The following is a 21,130-nucleotide window of genomic DNA, read 5'->3' as shown; positions in this document are numbered from 1 at the left end:
TTGGGACAACAGTACATTTTCAGGCAAACAAAACTTTCAAAATTACAGTAGTTACAATTGTCAACAACAGATGGCGCTGCGGTCTGGGAAACTATAGTACGATATTTTCCACATATCCACCATGCATAGCAATAATATGGCGTAGTCTCTGAATGAAATTACCCGAAACCTTTGACAACCTGTCTGGCGGAATGGCTTCACATGCAGATGAGATGTACTGCTTCAGTTGTTCAATTGTTTCTGGATTCTGGCGGGACACCTGGTCTTTCAAGTGTCCCCACAAAAAGAAGTCACAGGGGTTCATGTCTGGTGAATAGGGAGGCCAATCCACGCCCCCTCCTGTATGTTTCGGTAGCCCAAAGCAATCACACAATCATCGAAATATTCATTCAGGAAATTAAAGACGTTGGGCGTGCGATGTGGCCGAGCACCATCTTGCATAAACCACGAGGTGTTCGCAGTGTCGTCTAAGGCAGTTTGTACCGCCACAAATTCACGAAGAATGTCCAGATAGCGTGATGCAGTAATCGTTTCAGATCTGAAAAATGGGGCAATGATTCCTTTGGAAGAAATGGCGGCCCAGACCAGTACTTTTTGAGGATGCAGGGACGATGGGACTGCAACATGGGGCTTTTCGGTTCCCCATATGCGCCAGTTCTGTTTATTGACGAAGCCGTCCAGGTAAAAATAAGCTTCGTCAGTAAACCAAATGCTGCCCACATGCATATCGCCGTCATCAATCCTGTGCACTATATTGTTAGCGAATGTCTCTCGTGCAGCAATGAAAGCAGTGCTGAGGGGTTGCCGCGTTTGAATTTTGTATGGATAGAGGTGTAAACTCTGGCGCATGAGACGATACGTGGACGTTGGCATCATTTGGACCGCAGCTGCAACACGGCGAACGGAAACCCGAGGCCGCTGTTGGATCACCTGCTGCACTAGGTGCGCGTTGCCCTCTGTGGTTGCCGTATGCTGTCGCCCTACCTTTCCAGCACGTTCATCCGTCACGTTCCCAGTCCGTTGAAATTTTTCAAACAGATCCTTTATTGTATCGATTTTCGGTCCTTTGGTTACATTAAACCTCCGTTGAAAACTTCGTCTTGTTGCAACAACACTGTGTTATAGGCGGTGGAATTCCAACACCAGAAAAATCCTCTGTTCTAAGGAATAAACCATGTTGTCCACAGCACACTTGCACGTTGTGAACAGCACACGCTTACAGCAAAAAGACGACGTACAGAATGGCTCACCCACAGACTGCATTGTCTTCTTTATCTTTCGCATCACTTGCAGCGCCATCTGTTGTTGAAAATTGTAACTACTGTAATTTCGAAAGTTTGCCCGCCTGAAAATGTACTGTTGTCCCAAGCACATTGCAACAAACGGTGTATTTCTATCGCTGCTCGTTTAGTTTTTGTTGCCGTTTCAAATATACCGGTCATTTTTAAAACACCCTGTATGTATGTATGTATGTATGTAGACGTAGAAAATGCATGGAACGAGGGTTTTAATTGCCCAGACAAGGCCGTTTTGTGGATACAAAACATGGTCCCTAATGAGCTTACATTTATGTGTGAACAAGTGGAAACGGGTGTGTCGAAGCAATAGTGTAGGAATCGTATGCTGTAGGTAGCAAGCTGCATAAAATTGATTGGACTGATAGTGTGTACCCTCTGTAAGTGGTATGGATGTCACTGCTGCTCATGCAGAACATCCCATATGAAACTGTGACTAACATCCATTGCACGTGCAATTGTTTGAGTACTTGTTGATGGGTTCTGTTCAATGTGATGTCGTACATCTCCAAATTCGGGCATGTGGTGTTGCTGTGAAGCACCAATTTCCTGCCTCAGCACAGTGGGGGTACCGGTTTCTTGGAGCCACTGTGTAACTCTGGCGAAAGCTTTGTCCAGTGACACGCTATGTTGCGGAAAAGTTTGTGGTACAGCCGACTGGTAGCTCTCCCATTATCTCGAGCTTCGTCATGCAAGAGGAGAACATATGTGTATTCCTAAAATGTGTACCGAACCACATTTACTGTATCGAAGACGCACATTCTCTTTGCCCCAGCAGTTGTGAACACGTCATACATTTGAATTGAAAGTGTCAGAACAGAAACAGTACATTTCAGGGCATAGGTTCGTATTAAAAATATTATATACTCACTCCAGTATAAAAGTCCTAGAAGTCTGTAATGGGAATTTCCAAACACACTGTGTATCTTATAATTAAACAACCCCTAAATGGCGCCCTCACATTGACTATCCTGCACAGGCTCACCTTGCAGATGCAAAGAACATACACTACTGGCCATTAAAATTGCTACACCGCGAAGATGATGTGCTACAGACACGAAATTTAACAGGAAGAAGATGCTGTGATAAGCAAATGATTAGCTTTTCAGAGCAGTCACACAAGGTTGGCACCGGTGGCAACACCTGTAACGTGCTGACATGAGGAAAATTTCCAACCGAATTCTCATACACAAATAGCAGTTGACCGGCGCTGCCTGGTGAAACGCTGTTGTGATGCCCTGTGTAATGAGGAGAAATGCGTACCATCATGTTTCCGACTTTGATTAAGGTCGCATTGTAGCCTATCACGATTGCGGTTTATCGTTTTGCGACATTGCTGTCGTGTCAGTCGAGATCCAATGACTGTTAGCAGAATATGGAATCTGAAGGTTCAGAAGGGTAATACGGAATGCCGTGCTGGATCCCAACGGCCTCGTATCACTAGCAGTCGAGATGACAGTCATCTTATCTGCACAGCTGTAATGAATCGTGCAGAAGGTCTCGATCCCTGAGTCAACAGATGGGGACGTTTGCAAGACAACAACCATCTGCACAAACAGTTCGACGACATTTGCAGCAGCACGGACTATCAGCTCAGAGATCACGGCTGCGGTTACCCTTGACACTGCATCACAGACAGGAGCCCTTGCGATGGTGTACGTGACGACAAACCTGGGTGCACGAATGGCAAAACGTCATTTTTTCAGATGAATCCAGATTCTGTTTACAGCATCACGGTGGTCGCATCCGTGTTTGGCGACATTGCAGTGAACGCACGTTGGAAGCGTGTATTCATCATCGTCATACTGGCATATCACTCGGTGTGATGGTATGGGGTGCCATTGGTTACACGTCTCAGTCACCTCTTGCATGCATTGACGGAATTTTGAACAGTGGACATTAGATTTCAGATGTGTTACAACCCATGGCTCTACCCTTCATTCGATCCTTGCGAAAACCCTACATTTCAGCAGGATAATGTACGGCCGCATGTTGCAAGTCCTGGATACAGAAAATGTTCGACTGCTGCCCTGGCCAGCACACTCTCCAGATCACTCAGCAATTAAAAAAGTCTGGTCAATGGCGGCCGAGCAACTGGCTCGTCACAATATGCCAGTCACTACTCTTGATAAACTGTGGTATCGTGTTGAAGTTGCATGGGCAGCTGTACCTGTACACGCCATCCAAGCTCTGTTTGACTCAATGCCCAGGCGTATCAAGGCCATTATTACGGCCAGAGGTGGTTGTTCTGGGTACTCATTTCTCAGGATCTATGCACCCAAACTGAATGAAAATGTAATCACAAAGTCAGTTCTAGTACAATATATTTGTCCAATGAATACCCGTTTATCATCTGCATTTCTTCTTGGTGTAGAAATTTTAATGGCCAGTAGTGTAGTTAACGTTCTCAAACTATAAACTGTGCGAAAGAAACAATGTGAGAGAAAGTAACATAAAATTCACTTGACAGGACATGAGTGCCAAATTTTATTTCTCAAATTCATTCAGAATGAACAGCTTCAGAGCCATATTTACCTGTTTCCTTTAGTTTGGCGGCATACACGACAGCACTGCAGCCCTTAGCGATCATGGGCCCCACGTCCAGGTCTTTCAGTCCACTCACACACTCTGGCGTGTCCAGATCTGCCTTGGGGTGACAGCCACTCTGCAGCTGCGATATGGACCACTGGAGCTTTGACACGGCTTCCTGGAATGAGAAGCAGCTCACTATTTAATAAAGGATTGTGTCTGTTGTCTACAGTTTGTAACAAAACGAGCTGCTTTTGTGACACACACACACACACACACACACACACACACACACATACACAAACTGTGTGTCTCCAATACTATCTACAAAGGATAGGTTGGTTGGTTGGTTGGTTGGTTTGTGGGATTAAAGGGACCAGACTACTGTGGTCATCGGTTCCTTGTTCCATAAAAACTAAAACCACCCGAAGAGAATAAAAAACGAACAACAGGAAAGACAGCAGACGAAACAGGACATGAAATACTCTGACAGAGACCAGACAAAACAAATTAAAACACACAGTGTGACGGTGGTTGGCCGACCGTAGAGAAAAAGAGGAAAAACCAACCACCAAGAACACTTTAAAAACTCAGTTTAAAATCAGAGGCTAAAAGCCAGAATCAACACTAAAAAACAAACACTCAGATTACAGGATAAAAACCCCCTGCCCGAATAAAACACAAAACCAAGTCCACCATGGCAGAGTCATCTGATAAAAGAGCAGAGAGCGTGTCAGGCATTGCGAAAGTCTGCCTGAGCACGGTTAAAAGGGCGCACTCCGACAGAATATGGACCACCGTCAAGGACGCCCCACAACGACAAAGAGGGGGATCCTCACGACACAGTAAATAACTGTGCGTGAGTCGGGTGTGGCCAATGCAGAGCCGACAAAGGACGACTGAGTCCCTGCGGTTGGCTCGCATGGATGACCGCCACACAGTCGTCGTGTCCTTGACGGCACGGAGTTTGTCAGGGGCGGTCAGACCGAGCCATTCAGCATCCCAAAACGAGAGAACTTTGCGGCGTAAGACTGCCCACAAATCAGCCGCCAGGAGGCCAATCTCCAGTGATGGCGCACTGGTGGCCTCTTTCGCCAGGCGGTCAACAGTTTCATTGCCGGGTATACCAACATGGCCTCGGGTCCAAACAAAGACCACAGACCTGCCGCTACGGGCGAGAGTATGCAGGGACTCCTGGATAGCCATCACCAGACGAGAACGAGGGAAACACTGGTCGAGAGCTCGTAAACCGCTCAGGGAATCGCTACAGATAACGAAGGACTCACCTGAGCAGGAGCGGATATACTCTAGGGCACGAAAGATGGCGACCAGCTCAGCAGTGTAAACACTGCAGCCAGCCGGCAACGAAAGTTGTTCAGAATGGTCCCCTAGAGTTAGTGCATAACCGACTAGACCAGCAACCATCGAACCGTCGGTTTAGACAACGTCACAGCCCTGATTCGTGGCCAGGATGGAATAAAAGAGGCGTCGGAAGGCCTCCGGAGTCCTTCGGGCCATGTGCCAAGTTGAGCCGAAGGCAAGGGCGAGGCACACCACGGGGGTGTACGCAGAGAGGCCCGGAAAGGAGGTGGAGCAGGGAAACACCCAAGCCAGGAAAGAAGCTGTTTGACACGTACGACGATCGGACAACCCAACCGGGGCCGACGTTCTGGCAGATGAACGACTGACTGCGGGAAGAGGACACGATAATTTGGATGCCCGGGCAAGCTAAAAACATGGGCAGCATAAGCAGGCAGTAACTGTTGGCGTCGTAACCGCAGTGGAGGGACACCTGCCTCCACAAGTATGCTGTCCACAGGGCTGGTTCGGAAGGCACCAGTGGCAAGGCGTATCCCGCTGTGGAAGATTGGGTCCAGCACCCGCAACGCAGATGGGGATGCTGAGCCATAAGCCAGACTCCCGTAGTCCAGAGGGGACTGGATTAACGCCTGGTAAAGCCGTAGGAGAGTAGATCGGTCGGCGCCCCACCTGGTGTGGCTCAGGCATCGCATAGCATTTAGATGCCGCCAACACGCCTGTTTAAGCTGCCAAATATGAGGCAGCCAAGTCAACCGGGCATCATAAACCATCCCAAAAAACCTATGTGACTCCACCACTTTAAGAAGCTAGCCGTCAAGATAAAGCCGCGGCTCCGGGTGAACAGTGCGTCGCCGGCAGAAATGCATAACGCAGGTCTTGGCTGCGGAAAACTGAAAACCATGCGCTACAGCCCCAGACTGCGCCTTGTGGATTGCGCCCTGTAGCCGACGTTCAGCAGCTGCAATGCCAATAGAGCTGTAGTAAAGGCAGAAGTCATCAGCAGACAGGGAAGCGGAGACAGTATTTCCCCACGGCCTCAGCGAGCCCGTTAATAGCTATGAAAAACAGACACACACTGAGAACAGAACCCTGTGGCACACCGTTCTCCTGGACTTGGGAGGAACTATATGAGGCCGCGACGTGTACGCGGAAGGTACGATACGACAGAAAATTGCGGATATAGATCGGTAGAGGGCCTCGAAGACCCCATCCATGAAGCGTAGAAAGGATGTGATGACGCCATGGCGTATCATACGCCTTCCGCATGTCGAAAAAGACAGCAACCAGATGCTGACGGCAGACAAAAGCAGTACGGATGGCCGACTCCAGGCTCACCAGATTGTCGGCGGCGGAACGGCCTTTACGGAACCCACCCTGAGACGGAGCCAGAAGGCCTCGAGACTCCAGTACCCAATTCAAGCGCCAGCTCACCATCCGTTCAAGCAACTTGGAAAGAACGTTGGTGAGGCTAATGGGACGGTAGCTGTCCACCTCAAAGGGTTCTTCCCTGGTTTCAGAATGGGGACAACAAGACTTTCCCGCCATTGCGACGGAAACTCACCCTCGACCCAAATGCGGTTGTAAAGATCGAGGAGGCGTCGCTGGCAGTCCACTGAAAGGTGTTTCAGCATCTGAGAGTGGATGTTATCTGGCCCAGGAGCAGTATCAGGACAAGCGGTGAAGGCACTTCGAAATTCCCACTCACTGAATGGAACATGTACAATTCAGGATGGTGACTGCGAAAAGAAAGACTCTGACGTTCTATCCGCTCGTTAATGGAGCGGAAGCCCAATGGGTAGTTGGCAGAAGCGGAAGTCATAGCGAAGTGCTCTGCCAAGCGGTTTGCAATGACATCGGAGTCAGTACAAACTGCTCCATTCAGTGAGAGCGCAGGGACACTGACAGGGGTCCGATAGCCATAGAGGCGGCGAATCTTGGCCCAGACCTGCGATGGAGTGACATGGAGGCCAATGGTGGATACATACCGCTCCCAGCACTCCTGCTTGCGTTGGCGGATAATGCAACGGGCTAGCGCACGCAGCCGTTTGAAGGCGATAAGGTGGTCGATTGAGGGATGTCGCTTGTGACGCTGGAGCGCATGCCGGCGAGCTTTAATTGCTTCAGCGATCTCAGGAGACCACCAAGGCACAGTCCGCCGCCGAGGGGACACAGAAGAACGGGGAATGGCAGATTCGGCGGCAGTATCGATGCCGGTGGTGACCGATTGAACCACTGCACTCAATGGCGTCGTTAGAGAGAGGCTCAATAGCGGCAGTGGAGGAGAACAAGTCTCAGTCAGCCTGATTCAAAGCCCATCTTCTAGGGCGCCCAGAAGACTGACACTGTGGCAGTGACAGAAAGATCGGAAAGTGGTCACTACCACACAGGTCGCCATGCACTCTCCATTGGACAGACGGCAAGAGGCTAGGGCTACAGATAGAAAGGTCAATGACAGAGTATGTGCCATGCGCCACACTGAAGTGTGTGAAGGCACCATCATTTAAGATCGAGAGATCGAGCTGCGCCAATAAATGCTCAACGATGGCACCTCGACCTGTTGCCACTGACCCACCCCATAGATGGTTATGGGCGTTAAAGTCGCCCAGTAACAGGAAAGGTGGAGGCAACTGAGCTATCAGAGCAGCCAGGACATGCTGCGCAACATCACCATCTGGTGGAAGGTAAAGACTGCAGACCGTAACAGCCTGTGGTGACCACACCCGAACAGCGAAAGCCTCTAAAGGTGTGTGGAGAGGTACAGACTCGCTGTGAAGAGAGTTCAGAACATAGATGCAGACGCCACCAGACACAGCTGCCGGTTCTTATAATAACCCCAATAGCCACGGAGGGCGGGGGTTCGCATTGCCGGAAACCAAGTTTCCTGCAGAGCAATGCAGAGGAAAGGGTGAAGGCTGATAAGTTGGCGGAGCTCAGCTAGATGGTGGAAGAAACCGCTGCAGTTCCACTGGAGGATGGTGTTGTCCATGGCTGAGAAAGGCTTGACGGGTCTGGGAAGGAAGATTACACCGCTGGGTCACCTGCTGCTTCCGATTTAGCACCTGTGATAGTGCTTTCCATGGCGTCTGATGGACCGGCGAGATGGAGGTCCTCAGCGGACGCCAGAATGTCCACCGCATCCTCAAACGCAGAGCTGGAAGGTTCCGGTGGGATGGCTGCCACCCGGAGTTCCTTGGGCTGAGAGCTCTTCTTGGGTTTCTCACGCCGTTCCTTGGGTCGCACCGGCTGGGAGGGATTCACCGATTCAGTCTCCGGGACGTAGGAGGATCGCGAAGCCCTACGACCAGCTGATTGCGGGCACTTACGCCATTGTAGGTCGTCAGGCTTCTCGCTGGCGGAAACCTGGGAAGGGAGGGACCCAAGGGACCCCTTGCGAGCGTGAGAAGCCGAAGAAGTTGGACACTTCTCCGGCTTAGAAGTGGGGACGGACGTCCCCGATGGGTGGGATGGTGTTGTTCCTGAGGTAGGTGGCGCAGGAGCAACCCGGTGGGTAGAGCCCCCCACTGGCGAGGGGGCAGGAGGTGGTGTACTATTCGTCGATCCGGCCACAATTGGAGAAACAGATGGGGCTAGCACAGGTGTTGTAGCAGCATCGTAGGAAGATGTCATTCTCACGGGATGGAGTGTCGTATTTCCTCTTTGCCTCAGTATAGGTTAGTCGGTCCAGGGTCTTGTATTCCATGATTTTACGCTCTTTCTGGAAAATTCGGCAGTCTGGCGAGCAAGGTGAATGGTGCTCCCCGTAGTTGACACAGATGGGAAGCGGGGCACATGGAGTATTGGGATGTGATGGGCGTCCGCAATCTCGACATGTGAGGCTGGGAGTGCAGCGAGAAGACATATGGCCGAACTTCCAGCACTTAAAGCACCGCATCGGGGGAGGGATATAGGGCTTAACATCACATCGGTAGACCATCACCTTGACTTTTTCCGGTAATGTATCCCCTTCAAAGGCCAAGATGAAGGCACCGGTAGCAAGCTGATTTTCCTTCGGACCCCGACGAACGCGCCGGACGAAATGTACACCTCGACGCTCTAAATTGGCGCGCAGCTCTTCATCAGACTGCAAAAGAAGATCCCTATGGTAAATAACTCCCTGGACCATATTTAAACTCTTATGGGGTGTGATCGTAATGGCAACATCCCCCAACTTGTCACAAGCGAGTAACCGTTGTGACTGGGCAGAGGATGCTGTTTGTATCACAACTGACCCAGAGCGCATTTTTGACAAGCCCTCCACCTCCCCAAACTTGTCCTCTAAATGCTCGACGAAGAACTGAGGCTTTGTGGAGAGAAAATACTCCCCATCAACCCTCGTACAAACTAAGAAGCGGGGCGAATAACTGCTACTGCCATCCTGAGACTTGCGTTCCTCCCACGGTGTGGCCAGGGAGGGGAACGTTTTCGGATCGTATTTCTGAGCGTTAAACTGAGCCCGAGAACGCTTAGAGACTGCTGGCGGCTGGCCACCAGCGAGAGACGATGTACCACACTTCATTGCGGGTCATCCGCCCTGATGCCACCTACTCCGACCAAGGGCCCTCCCCACGGGCGCCACCCAGCCACGGCAAGAGCCACCTGGCAGGATGGCCGTTGCCGGGAGTCCCGATACCCCAGGAGGATAGGCATCTACTCCTTGGCATACGTGGGGAGTTAACGGCACAGGCATCAGTAGAGCGATCCCTGTGTTGTCAGGGGGCTACAACCAACAGGGTACATGGCGGCCCCACCACAACGGACTGGCTACCGTGCTGGATGTTAGATAACATGTGGTCCATGGTCGCCGTTGGTGCATAAAGAGGCACTGCACAGTGCAAGGTATAATCTGCACGCAGAAACAAAGTCATGCCCAAGAGATGGAAAGCGGACAGGACTGCAGTTCAACGGTGTATAAGCTGGCGAAAGGTCTGATCGCAAGATGGACACAATGCACCAAATAAGGCGCTCACTCTTCGGAAAATTTTGAGAGATGGAGGTCAAACCCAACAGGGGACCATCATATAAGGCCGAAAAGTTTGAGACTCCTTTTAGTCGCCTCTTACGACAGGCAGGAATACCGCGGGCCTATTCTAACCCCCGAACCCACAGGGGGGTACAAAGGATATTCAGAAAGTACGTTTCAATCAGTCTCGAAATGGAAACCACTGTGAAAATCTGATGCCAACGGACTTGCCACAGTTGTAACACCGGTTCCCAACGCATTACTGAAGTTAAACACTGTCGGGCTGGGCTAGTACTTGGATGGGTGACCATCCGGTCTGCTGAGTGCTGCTGGCAAGTGGGGTGCACTCTGCCCTTGTGAGGCAAACTGAGGAGCTACTTGACAGAAGTAACAGCTCTGGTCTCTGAAACTGACATACAGCCAGGAGAGCAGTGTGCTGACCCCATGCCCCTCCAATCCACATCCAGTGATGCCTATAGGCTGAGGATGACACTGTGGCTGGTCAGTACCGTTGGGCCATCATGGCCAGTTCGGAATGAGTTTAGTTTAGTTTTTGCATGTATGTGTTGGCTAGTGTCTTTTGCATGCCGGTCGATCCCGTCACATCGATCTTTTCAGTTCTGAGTGCATAGTGAAAACATAAAAATGCCTAGAAAATACAGGGTGATCAGAAAGTCTTGCCCTGAACATAAAAATTTATAACAGAATAACTGTTTCACATAATAAGTTACATATGATGCCATTACATAGGTTAGTGTTACTAGTTTTTTAAGACCACTTCCGTTAGTAAACCTCAATGTGTGCTCCCTTGGTAGCTCTGAGAACGTCGAGGCGGTACTCCAGTTCCCGCCAGGTGTTCTGCAACATGTGTTCTTTCACAGTACCCACAGCAGCTTGTATCCTAGCCTTCAGTTTTTTGACATCAGCAACTGGTGTGACGAAGACTCTGTCATTGATATAGCCACAGGAAAAAAAAAAGGGTCAAGGGGCGTAATGTCTGGAGAGCAGGGTGGCCAAGGTGTTCGACCAGTACAAGAATGTGAACGATTAAAATGAAACACACAGACACACAGACACACACACACACACACACACACACACACACACACACACACACACACACACACACACACACACAGACACACAGAAAACTTGCTTTTGCAACAAAGGTGTAATGTTGCATCCTTTCAATATTCTTTGGGGTTTCATATTTTAAACAACCACATTCTTCAATAGAAAATATTGGTAAAGTTGATAAAATGTCCTTCATAGGCTCTACTGTGACATCAGTTTCTTCCACTCTATACACTTTGTGAGAACCTCAAATTTGTCTCAAACATATCAGTGTCTTTCTATCGTGGTCTTAGAGAACTTCCAATAAACACGAATATATACTCTAGGTTGTGTTGTTTTTCTTTTTCTCCCAAAAATTCCCCAAGTACCAATGAATCTCTGATGAAAGGACACTTAGGGTGCCAGTGGCTTTCGTGTTGTGTGCTGTAACCGGTAACTGTTTGCACAACGAACGACTGGAAATTAACAACGAATCGCAAGTCGAATGATCAGGCAAGATGGAGAAACTGTAAAGAAAATGGTGTTCAATAAATGGCATGATGTAGAGCATACAAAATTATGTTGCAAGTAACAATATATACTGCGCTGGATTTTGTTATCTAAAGCTAAATATTCAATAAAATTTTAAAACACGCTTTTATGTTCCTGCATAACCAGAACCTCGGAAATCTAGACATTTTGAAAATGCCACACAAAGTCTTCGAAACAAATCACCGAGCTACACGATAGATCAACCCATTACCACAGCCAGGTTTCCTCCATTCACATTTGTTAATTTTGCCATGCTTTTATGTTCCTGCATAACCAGAACCTCGGAAATCTAGACATTTTGAAAATGCCACACAAAGTCTTCGAAACAAATCACCGAGCTACACGATAGATCAACCCATTACCACAGCCAGGTTTCCTCCATTCACATTTGTTAATTTTGCCAACTCTCAGCCACACTACAACATTGGAATATGAAGCAATATCCCAAAATACCTGTCACATTCCAAGAAACATACAATACAAGAAGTAGGAATCAAAACCAGTATCCAATTTGTATAAATGCTACCACTGACTCTCCACATTCCAGTTCCTCTACCACACGGTGCCTTCTCATCACTATTGATGCTACCTCCCTTATACACTAACATCCCTAATGCTCATGGCTTTGCCATTACTGAACACTACCATTCCCAACACCTGTTTGATTCCAAACCTACAACCTCCTTCCTGGTTACTGTAACCAACTATGTCCCATGTCCCCATGCCACATTACGTCCCCTTTGAAGCCATAACCTACTAATAAATTAGGGGTACGGTGAAGGACAGCAACATGGCACCATCCTATCCAAGGGCTATCTAGAGGAATCCCTCCTAACCACCCCGACTACCAAACCTCTCACCTGGTTCACATTCATTGGTGACATCTTCACGATCTGGATTAAGAGTGAGGCACTATCCACATTACTCCAGAACTGTGGGTACACTATCCACATTCCTCCAGAACATCAACACCTTCTCGTTCATCTGGTCCTACTCTACCCAACAAGCCACCTTCCTAGAAGGTTGCCTCCACCTCAAAGATGGCTCCATCAGTACCTCCGTCTTTATCAAAACTACCAACCACCCACAATAGCTCCACTCCGACAGATGCCACCCATTCCATACCGACAAGTCCCTTCCATACAGCCTAGCCACAAAGTCCCATCATCCGACCGCAGAACACCAATCGCCTCGTGACTTAGTGCCACACAGGACTGGAGCAAGTGAATCACATTCTCCATCAGGGTTTCGACTAGCTCTCATCATGACCTGAAATGAGGAATGCCCTATTCACTGTCCTTCCTATCCTTCCCACAGTGGCATTCTGCCATCCATCAAACCTACACAATATGCTCATCCATCCCTGCACTATCCCTGTGCATATCCCTGGAATTTGATCTAGACGTAAAAACTTTCCAATACCTCCTCCCACCACCACCTACTTCAGTTTGGTCACAAGCATCACCTATGCCATCAAAACCTGGGCTATGTGTGAAACCAGTCATGTGATCTATAAGGTCAACTGCAACCAGTGTGTTGCCTTTTATGTAGGCACGACAACCAACAAGCTGTCTGCACAAATAGCCAAGAAACAGCTGGAAAACCCAGTTGCTGAGCATGATGCCCAACAAAATTCTTAATTTCAATGGCTGCTTCACAGCCCGTGCTATCTGAATCCTTTCTACCAACAATTGCGTGGGCGGGGACTCTCCCTGCAATATATCCTGTAACCCTGCTAGCCTCAACCTTAAGGTGCCTTTACACCTGAACGCCTTGTGGCTAGTTGCCATGCAACTGCTTGGCCTATACGCTAAGTAGAGGCACGCGTGTAGGTTGCATGCCACTTCCTTAACATGAATGTACTAGTGATTCCATTCACACCTTGTTTGCACTGGGGACGTCTATTTCTGTGTGGGGCAGGGTACTGTCTCACAACGATTAGCTGTGAGGCACACAGGTGTAAACGCACCTTTAGATAGTCACTGTCCTTCACCCACCTACCCCCTTCCTTGTTCTCATTCCAGCACTACACAGTTTTTATTCCAACAATGCACCGACATCTTTTTATTTCTCTCCTTTTTCACTTCATTCATCCTGCCCTCCGTTTTAACATCCCGACTGCAACTCACTGCCATACCTTCTCTCCACCTCATCCCTGCATGCTCACACAAGCAGCATTTTATCACACCCCACCCCTACCCTACTATTCCTCCCCCATCCGGCCCCCTGCTTACTGTCATCAACCAGACTACTACTACCATCAAGAACAGCTGCTTTGTATATGTGCTTCTCTCTCTCTCTCTCTCTCTCTCTCTCTCTCTCTCTCTCTCTCTCTCTCTCTCTCTGTGTGTGTGTGTGTGTGTGTGTGTGTGTGTGTGTGTGTGTGTGTGTGTGTGTGTGTGTGGCAAAGAACTGCTACCACTTAAAATTATATTTCATATTAAAGAAGTTTCCTTTTTCAGAGATGCTTTACTTGCTATTGCCAGTTCGTATTTTACAATCTCTCTAAGTCTACTATCAGTTATTTGCTGCACAAATAGCAGAACTCTTCTACTACTTATAGCACCTAACTGCCTCATGGGTCATTTCACATCAACAGGACTGATATTAGAAAGTGTCCCTACTCTGCCAGTTTCAAATCTAATGAAATTTGGTGGCAAGGTTCTATATGGTCCTTGATAGTTATATACCAAATTTCAGTTTGGTATCTTCCGTGGTTCTATTTTTGGGAGCTTTTAAAGAGAAGCTATTCACCTTCGTATCATGGACAAAGGTGAAAATGTGACACGTGTGCTAGGCATTTTTAAAAAGTTCTAGGAAACATTTAGTCATTTGCCTTGCTGAATCACACCATGGCAAAAACTAGGGATTTAACCACACCGAAATATAGATACAAGCCTCTAAAGTGACAAAAAAATTTGTCGCATTATTCTGAGAGCCAAGGTTTGACTACGCACTGCTACTTTTCATATGAACCAATCACCCCAAAACATCACAGGGTTATTCCTATGTATGATGTCTATATATGGATCAAATTTAATAACATAGAATGCTTAGATGAAAAGATATGCATCTACAAAGTTGGCCAAAGTTTTGTACATGCAAATTTTAAGATATTTTTGGGGGTAATATATCAACTGTGTCTAGTTCAACCCCCCTTTTTTGTTCTTGCCACAACTGGAAAGAGCACATTTTAAGCTTTCAGAGCTATACGAATATCCATCAAAATAAGGAAAATGGATTATCGAGAACAAAAAATTAATACAATTTGAAGATGTAAATCCAGAAATGTGAAATTGTGATGTCTTAACCCTGTAAGACTTTCTGTGGCTTAGGGAATGTAAATTTGCTATTAAGAAATGTTTTTACATTATTTTACAGTATAGATATGGAATATAATAAAACCTCAAAAAATGCTCTTAAGATTATAAAATCTAGAAGATTATAATGGAATGCTATGTTCCTTTATGTTGTTTTAACCCTACAATGCATGGTGGTGCATATTTGCATTGTCATTCAGTCTCCATTCAGATTAGAAAGCAGCAATAGTTTTCGAAGACTATCCTTGCAGCAGTGACACATTGCTGAATCACCACTTTCAACTGTTGCTTTCATTATAGGCAATTTTCACAATGGCACTCCTCTGTGCAGTGTAATCTTTGGTGTTGATATTGTACAATCTTAGTGTTGAGAACTGAGTGTTTGAATAACCAATAATCATTGTAGCTCAAGTTACACACTAAAACAATATGTTTTGACAGCCTAATTGGTATGTTTTATATACAAACAAGACTGAATCTGATATGCTTCAAACCAGGATATTCATTAGCTTTCAAAGTTGCTTGTTACAGGTTTGTATAATCAAGAGACGCTAGCATCCTGGTAATTTGGTGAATCAGATGGAGCTGACTGTCTTAAGTCATCACCATTCTATTATGGCAAAAGTTAACTACAATCAGTTAATGAAATGTCAACAATTGATAAGGAGCTTCTATGACATAGGTCTGGGCTTGAGTTTACTGAAGATGCCCAAATTCCTTCATACCATAATGCCTTGTTGAAGACAAAATTTAATTTCTACAGAAGACTTCCTGGAACGTATTCGATAAAGAAAAACATGTAACCAAGAAGGCTTTAACACCAGTAACCACTGAGATGAGTGATAGGTTGAAGTTGCAAGTTTTTAAACATGGTCAGAAAATTTGTATCAAATGTAGTCATGAAGTGACTCAAAAGAAATCATCCCATCAGGGTAAGCAAGAATCACTATCCAATGACGACATGGATACTGTTCATGCTTGCTGTACTGCTAATACTTCATTATGATTGCTTTGAGAGTCACCATTAAAGCTTCAACGGATCAGCAAAAGGGATTCAATGGCATACATAAAGTGCAAAGTTATGAAAGTCCAAGGCAGCATTTTAAGGTAACTGTCACAGCTGCTGGTGTGAGCCAAGTAGAAATTACTCAAATACAAACAGAAAGGGTGACAAAAAATGTAAAGATATGGAATCTTAATTGAAGAACTTAAAATTAAGGTTCAGACTTCAAGCAATTGCAGTAAAGTTCAAATTTTGACTCTTATCAGAAAAAGCTGGGCTGTTGGGAAAGGGGGTGGGGGCGGGGGGGGGGGGGGGGGGTGAGGAGAAGGCCAAAGAATTTGCTGTTCAACTTAAATGGTGAAGAAAATCAGGAAACTAAAGATGGAAGATGGGATTTTGGCAACACCTGTAAATCGAAAAGGGGAAAAGCTCAGTAATGAAGTAAAACAAAAAGTCCTTACTTTTTTTGAAGATAGATAATTTTCTTGGTTATGGTCAGGCAAAAAGAATTGTGTTGCAGTACGAATAAATGAGGAAAAGATTCATACGCAGAAACACCTACTCCTTTGTGACCTGAATGAAATGTTCATTGCTTATTGTAAGCAATGTGGAAATCAACTGGGTTTCTCATTAATTTTGTACGCTCAGGCCGAAATCATGTACTACAGGTGGTGCTTCTGGATCACATTCGAGGCTTTTCTTGAAGACGTTTTTAAACAATCTCAGAGTATCAGCATTTGTATGATCAGCTACTGTCTCCGTCATGATGTAACTGCTGTCCATGCCATTCAAATAATGTTAATAGCATATTTAAAGACAAAGTGTGAAAACATTAACACTTATTTTAATGATGGTTCTGCTGCTCAGTATAAGAATTTCACAAATTTCATCTGCACAAAAAGGTTTATGGCATCTCGGCCGAATGGAATTTTTTTGGAACTAGCCACAGTAAACTGCCTTGTGATGACATTGGGGGAACAGCAAAACGACTAGCAGCCTGTGCTAGTCTGCAGAGGTCCATATAACCAAATATTGACTCTATGTGATCTGTTCAAATTCTGTGATGATAGTATCCCAGGCATAACGCCTGGAAAAAAGTAAACCACCAGTTAAGAAACATGGTTTGCAATGGGATATACACTATCTGTAACAAGATAATATCGCCAATTTAAGCAATTTATTGTAATCAGCTCAGAGCAAGCAGAGTTTCTAAGGATGCTACAGCATTCACAGTTAATGCCTTCGAAGCAGATGAAGAAATTCCAGCAATCTCAATAGCAAGTTTACAACCAGTACCGTATGTTGCATGTATGTATGACAATTTTTCGTGTGCTGGAAATGTGTGTGAAATTTCACATGAACAACAAGATGTTCTCTTCAGCTTTTTGCAACCACACGGTTCTGCTCATTCATCCCACTGGCCAACTGTTAAAGACACCTGCTGGGTTCCTGAGAAATGTATTTTCATGACTTTAGAAGCACCACCAATGTCATCAGGAAGACGATACAAAATTGTAGAGCTGTTTAACCAAAATGGAATGATTATTTAGTATTTTTGTTTTGCTTATGTATTATACTTGTTTTTATGCCATGTGTTACACTGGCATGTGTCAAATTAATGTTTGAAACTGCTTCACATACTCAAATATAAAAAATATGGGAATTAATGACTAAAATATTTCACTTTTCAATGTTCTCGAAGTGCTAAAATAACAACTTTTTAAATGTATTCTTACTCAACAAAATGCAACATCCAGAAATTAAACAATACAGCTAAGAAAGTGTAAGAAAAAAAAGGATTGTCCAAATGTTACTTAGAACTTTTAAAAAAGCCCAGAAAACTTATCACATTTTCACCATCACCTGTGATGTGAAGATGAATACCCTCTCTTTAGAAGCCCCTAAAAATTAAACCACTGAAGATACTGATCCAAAGTTTAGTATATAACCATCAAAGACCATGTAGAATCTTCACATAAAAGTTCATTAAATATGGCGATGGCTGAGTGGGGACCTCTGATCTCATTGATGTGGAATGACCCTAATCTAATTCCTTCAGCATCTGATTTAATTAGATTACATTGAGCTAACCTTGTTTTACTCATTGATGTTCATCTTACACCCTCTTTTTCAAGAGACTATCGATTCTGTTCAACTGCATTTTAAAGCCATTTGGTGGCTGACAAATACAGTGTCAACGGCGAGGTATAATTATTAACTTCTACTCCCCAACTTTAATTCCTTTCCCAAATTTCTTCAGACTTACCATACTGTTTGTTCAATGTACAGCCCTGTCTCACTCCCTTCTCAACTATTGTTTCCATATCATGCCCTTTGATTCCTGAAACTGCAGTCTGGTTTCTGTACAGGTTGTAGGCAACATTTTGTTCTCACATACATACACAAGAGTATTTTAGCCCTGCTAACTCCACAATTTTGGACTGTAAGAGGCAACACTGCGCCCGAATCTAGAAATGCTACACATTTGGGTTTGGTTTTTTTCAGTCAGCTAAAATAAGTCATAAGGTCACTATGGCCTAACATGTTCCTACCTCTTCCCAGAAGCTACCCGAACTCATCTTCCCTGAATTTGACTTAACAGTTTTATTCCATTCTCTTAGTTCCTGTATAATTCATGTCAGTATTTTTTAGAAGTAGGGTAGCTTATTAAACTGATAGCTTGGTAATATTCACATTTTTCAGCACCTGGCTTCTTAGTAATGGGAAATATTACTTTTTTTTTTTTTTAGTCTGAGGGTATTTTGCCTGTCTGATATATCTTGCATAAAAGGTAATATATTTTTGTAATGATTTTCGCTCCCAAGCATCTTCATAATTTTGATGGAGTATGATCTACTTGAGGTGACTTGTTTCAACTTCGTTCTTTCATAGCCCTGTCAAATTCTTGTTGCAATATCATTACTTCCACATAACCTTCATTTACTGCCTCCTTTAAATCTATTGTATTGACTTTCACATTGGTTTCCCTTAGTATAGCCACCAGACACACTACATATTCCATCCACTTTCCAGCCTTAAGGTACTTCAAATTTAATCCCTAAAATTTTAGACACAAAAATTAATGTACATGAGGGCAAAGATATCTAACACTATCTTCCTGTCATGTGTCAATGAATAAAACTATGACATTGACTTAGGCATAACTGACTGCTGCAAAGACTTTCCATAACAATTTTACATTATACTCAACTTTGTTTAGTTACTGTTTACAGAACCTGGTTCTAATAACCAGGTGTTCCAGTTACCTCACTTCTCTGTACAACAATTACTGGTCATAGACTAACATTTGAAACTAGATGTGCAGGGCCATCTGACTGAAACAATGGATTCCTCCCTCAGGCAACAAGATCCTTTCACTTCTCCGTTACATCCTATACTTATTCAAGACATGGGACAAGCTTGACTAGACCTCTACTAGCATGTAGTAAGGCACCATACATGTACTAGACTACAGTACTGAAGTGTTCCTTTTTACTGACACTTTCATTTGCTTTCATTTATGAAAAGCTTCACACAATTATAAACAGCAATCGAATAACTGCAAATGATTATCTGTACTTCAAACGGAAGTTACTTAGTTTCTACATTAAAATAGCCTACACAGAAACGAATGCTTTCAAAAATGTTGTGCCCGTATAAGCATCACTGCAACTATTTAAATTATTATACAAAAAGAATTAAATTTCTGGAATCTGACGTAAACAAGAAAAAGAATTATGAGTATGACCTCATTGTTGAACATAGCAGCACTGTCAAAGACGTCAACCCTTTAAAAAGTAGGAGCACATTAAGTATCAATACACAAAAACTGAGTAGTGTTTCTTCATTATAACTCCGTATTGCGATTTCATACTTACTCGAATCTCCCAGCATACGCCTTCCAGCTCATCATCCTTTGTTAGAATCCCTGTTCCCGACGCTAGACTGACGCCCACCAGCGCGAAGAAGGGGGCTGAATCTCCATACAGTAACCTCTTCGTAGCTCTCTCACGGAGTTCTGCTGACTGGGAATTTGTCACTCGCCGAAGTACGTTGTCAACAAATAAGCGTCTTGCGTGCTGGTGAAATTTATAAGCAACATTCCTCACCACAGACGCACCCCTACCTCCAGTGGGGGCGGGACTGCTTGATCCTACGGCCTTTTCGGCTGGTGACCCTCGCTTGGGCAAAATATTGAGGCCGAAACCGTCTACGACGTCGGTCTGTCGATTGTTTTGATTCAGTCTGGCGCTGCGCAGCAGTAGCCGACCATTATGGAGCAGCCTAGCTGCGGCTGCCCTGATCGACATGTCGTAGTCGTGCGCCGCCGAGCGCGCAGCCCCCGACGGCGCAAATAAAGTAGCAGAGAGGAACTTCCTAAATTTCAGGAGCTTGACGTCGAGAATCATCGATATCAAATAATACGTCGACAAACAAATTACATCGCGAAAAATCTAACTACGTCGTTCTCCAATGGAACGTCGGCCATATTACTTTCAAGGCTTCAACTGTTAAGCAACCAATCACAATCTAGCATCGCTTTGGCGTTTGTTCCGGATATTACGTTCTAGCCCTAGTAAAATGAATTCCTCTCTACAAAAACAAAATTTGTTTATTTTACAATAAGCGATTTCGTCTCCAGGTGCGTCGAATATCTGAAAATTAATCTAGCAGAACATGAAATTGTATTGAATTAGAAATATTGACTCAAAATTTGACAGTTGTTGATCTACTTTCTCTCTTCCGGCATGTTAAATGAAAAGTTTTGTAATGGTTAGATTGTCCAGTCGAATTTATCAAAGTGGTTTGATTGTACTTTGACACGTTGTGCGGGCAGTTCAGATGTTTCCCGTAAATAGAGCAAACGCTGCGGGGAAGTCCACGAAGAGTGAGTGAGACCTCTTTATGTTTACGGTTTAGTTACAGCGTAGTGGAGTGATTGATGTTGAAAGACAATCGGAACTTTAACGTGCGGAAGTTTCTCCAATGGTAATGACGAGAAGGAATCCTTTCGATATAACGGAGATATTTTTCGTAAAACTCTAAGTACTTCCCTGTGCTGTTGGTACGTATGCTTTGTGGAAATGTTCTTCCACCC

At 45.2% G+C, this 21,130-nt stretch overlaps 2 protein-coding genes across 5 annotated transcripts in view; one reads left to right on the top strand and one right to left on the bottom strand.

Annotated features, from left to right (window-relative positions):
- Window positions 1-20,524, bottom strand: part of LOC126295463 (serine/threonine-protein kinase Pink1, mitochondrial) — a 109,358-nt gene extending 88,834 nt beyond the window's left edge. The window contains exons 1-2 of the mRNA XM_049987993.1: window positions 19,911-20,524; window positions 3,831-4,002 (exon numbers count right to left, since the gene is read on the bottom strand). Coding sequence (XP_049843950.1) covers window positions 3,831-4,002; window positions 19,911-20,441 — 703 coding nt within the window. The 5' untranslated portion in view covers window positions 20,442-20,524. The remainder of the gene's footprint in view (window positions 1-3,830; window positions 4,003-19,910) is intronic.
- A 62-nt stretch (window positions 20,525-20,586) lies between these two features.
- LOC126295464 (ubiquitin-conjugating enzyme E2 J2) overlaps window positions 20,587-21,130 on the top strand; it is a 45,678-nt gene continuing 45,134 nt past the window's right edge. Inside the window, exon 1 of one of the 4 annotated variants that reach the window (XM_049987997.1) lies at window positions 20,587-20,674. The gene's annotated coding sequence lies outside the window, so the exon portion shown is untranslated. The other 3 variants (XM_049987994.1, XM_049987996.1, XM_049987995.1) reach the window with 3 other exon arrangements.

The sequence above is a fragment of the Schistocerca gregaria genome, chromosome 11 (assembly GCF_023897955.1).
Source record: "Schistocerca gregaria isolate iqSchGreg1 chromosome 11, iqSchGreg1.2, whole genome shotgun sequence".
Lineage (NCBI taxonomy): Eukaryota > Metazoa > Arthropoda > Insecta > Orthoptera > Acrididae > Schistocerca > Schistocerca gregaria.
Note: the sequence above shows the minus strand (reverse complement) of the source record. Positions and strands in the feature narration are given on the sequence as shown.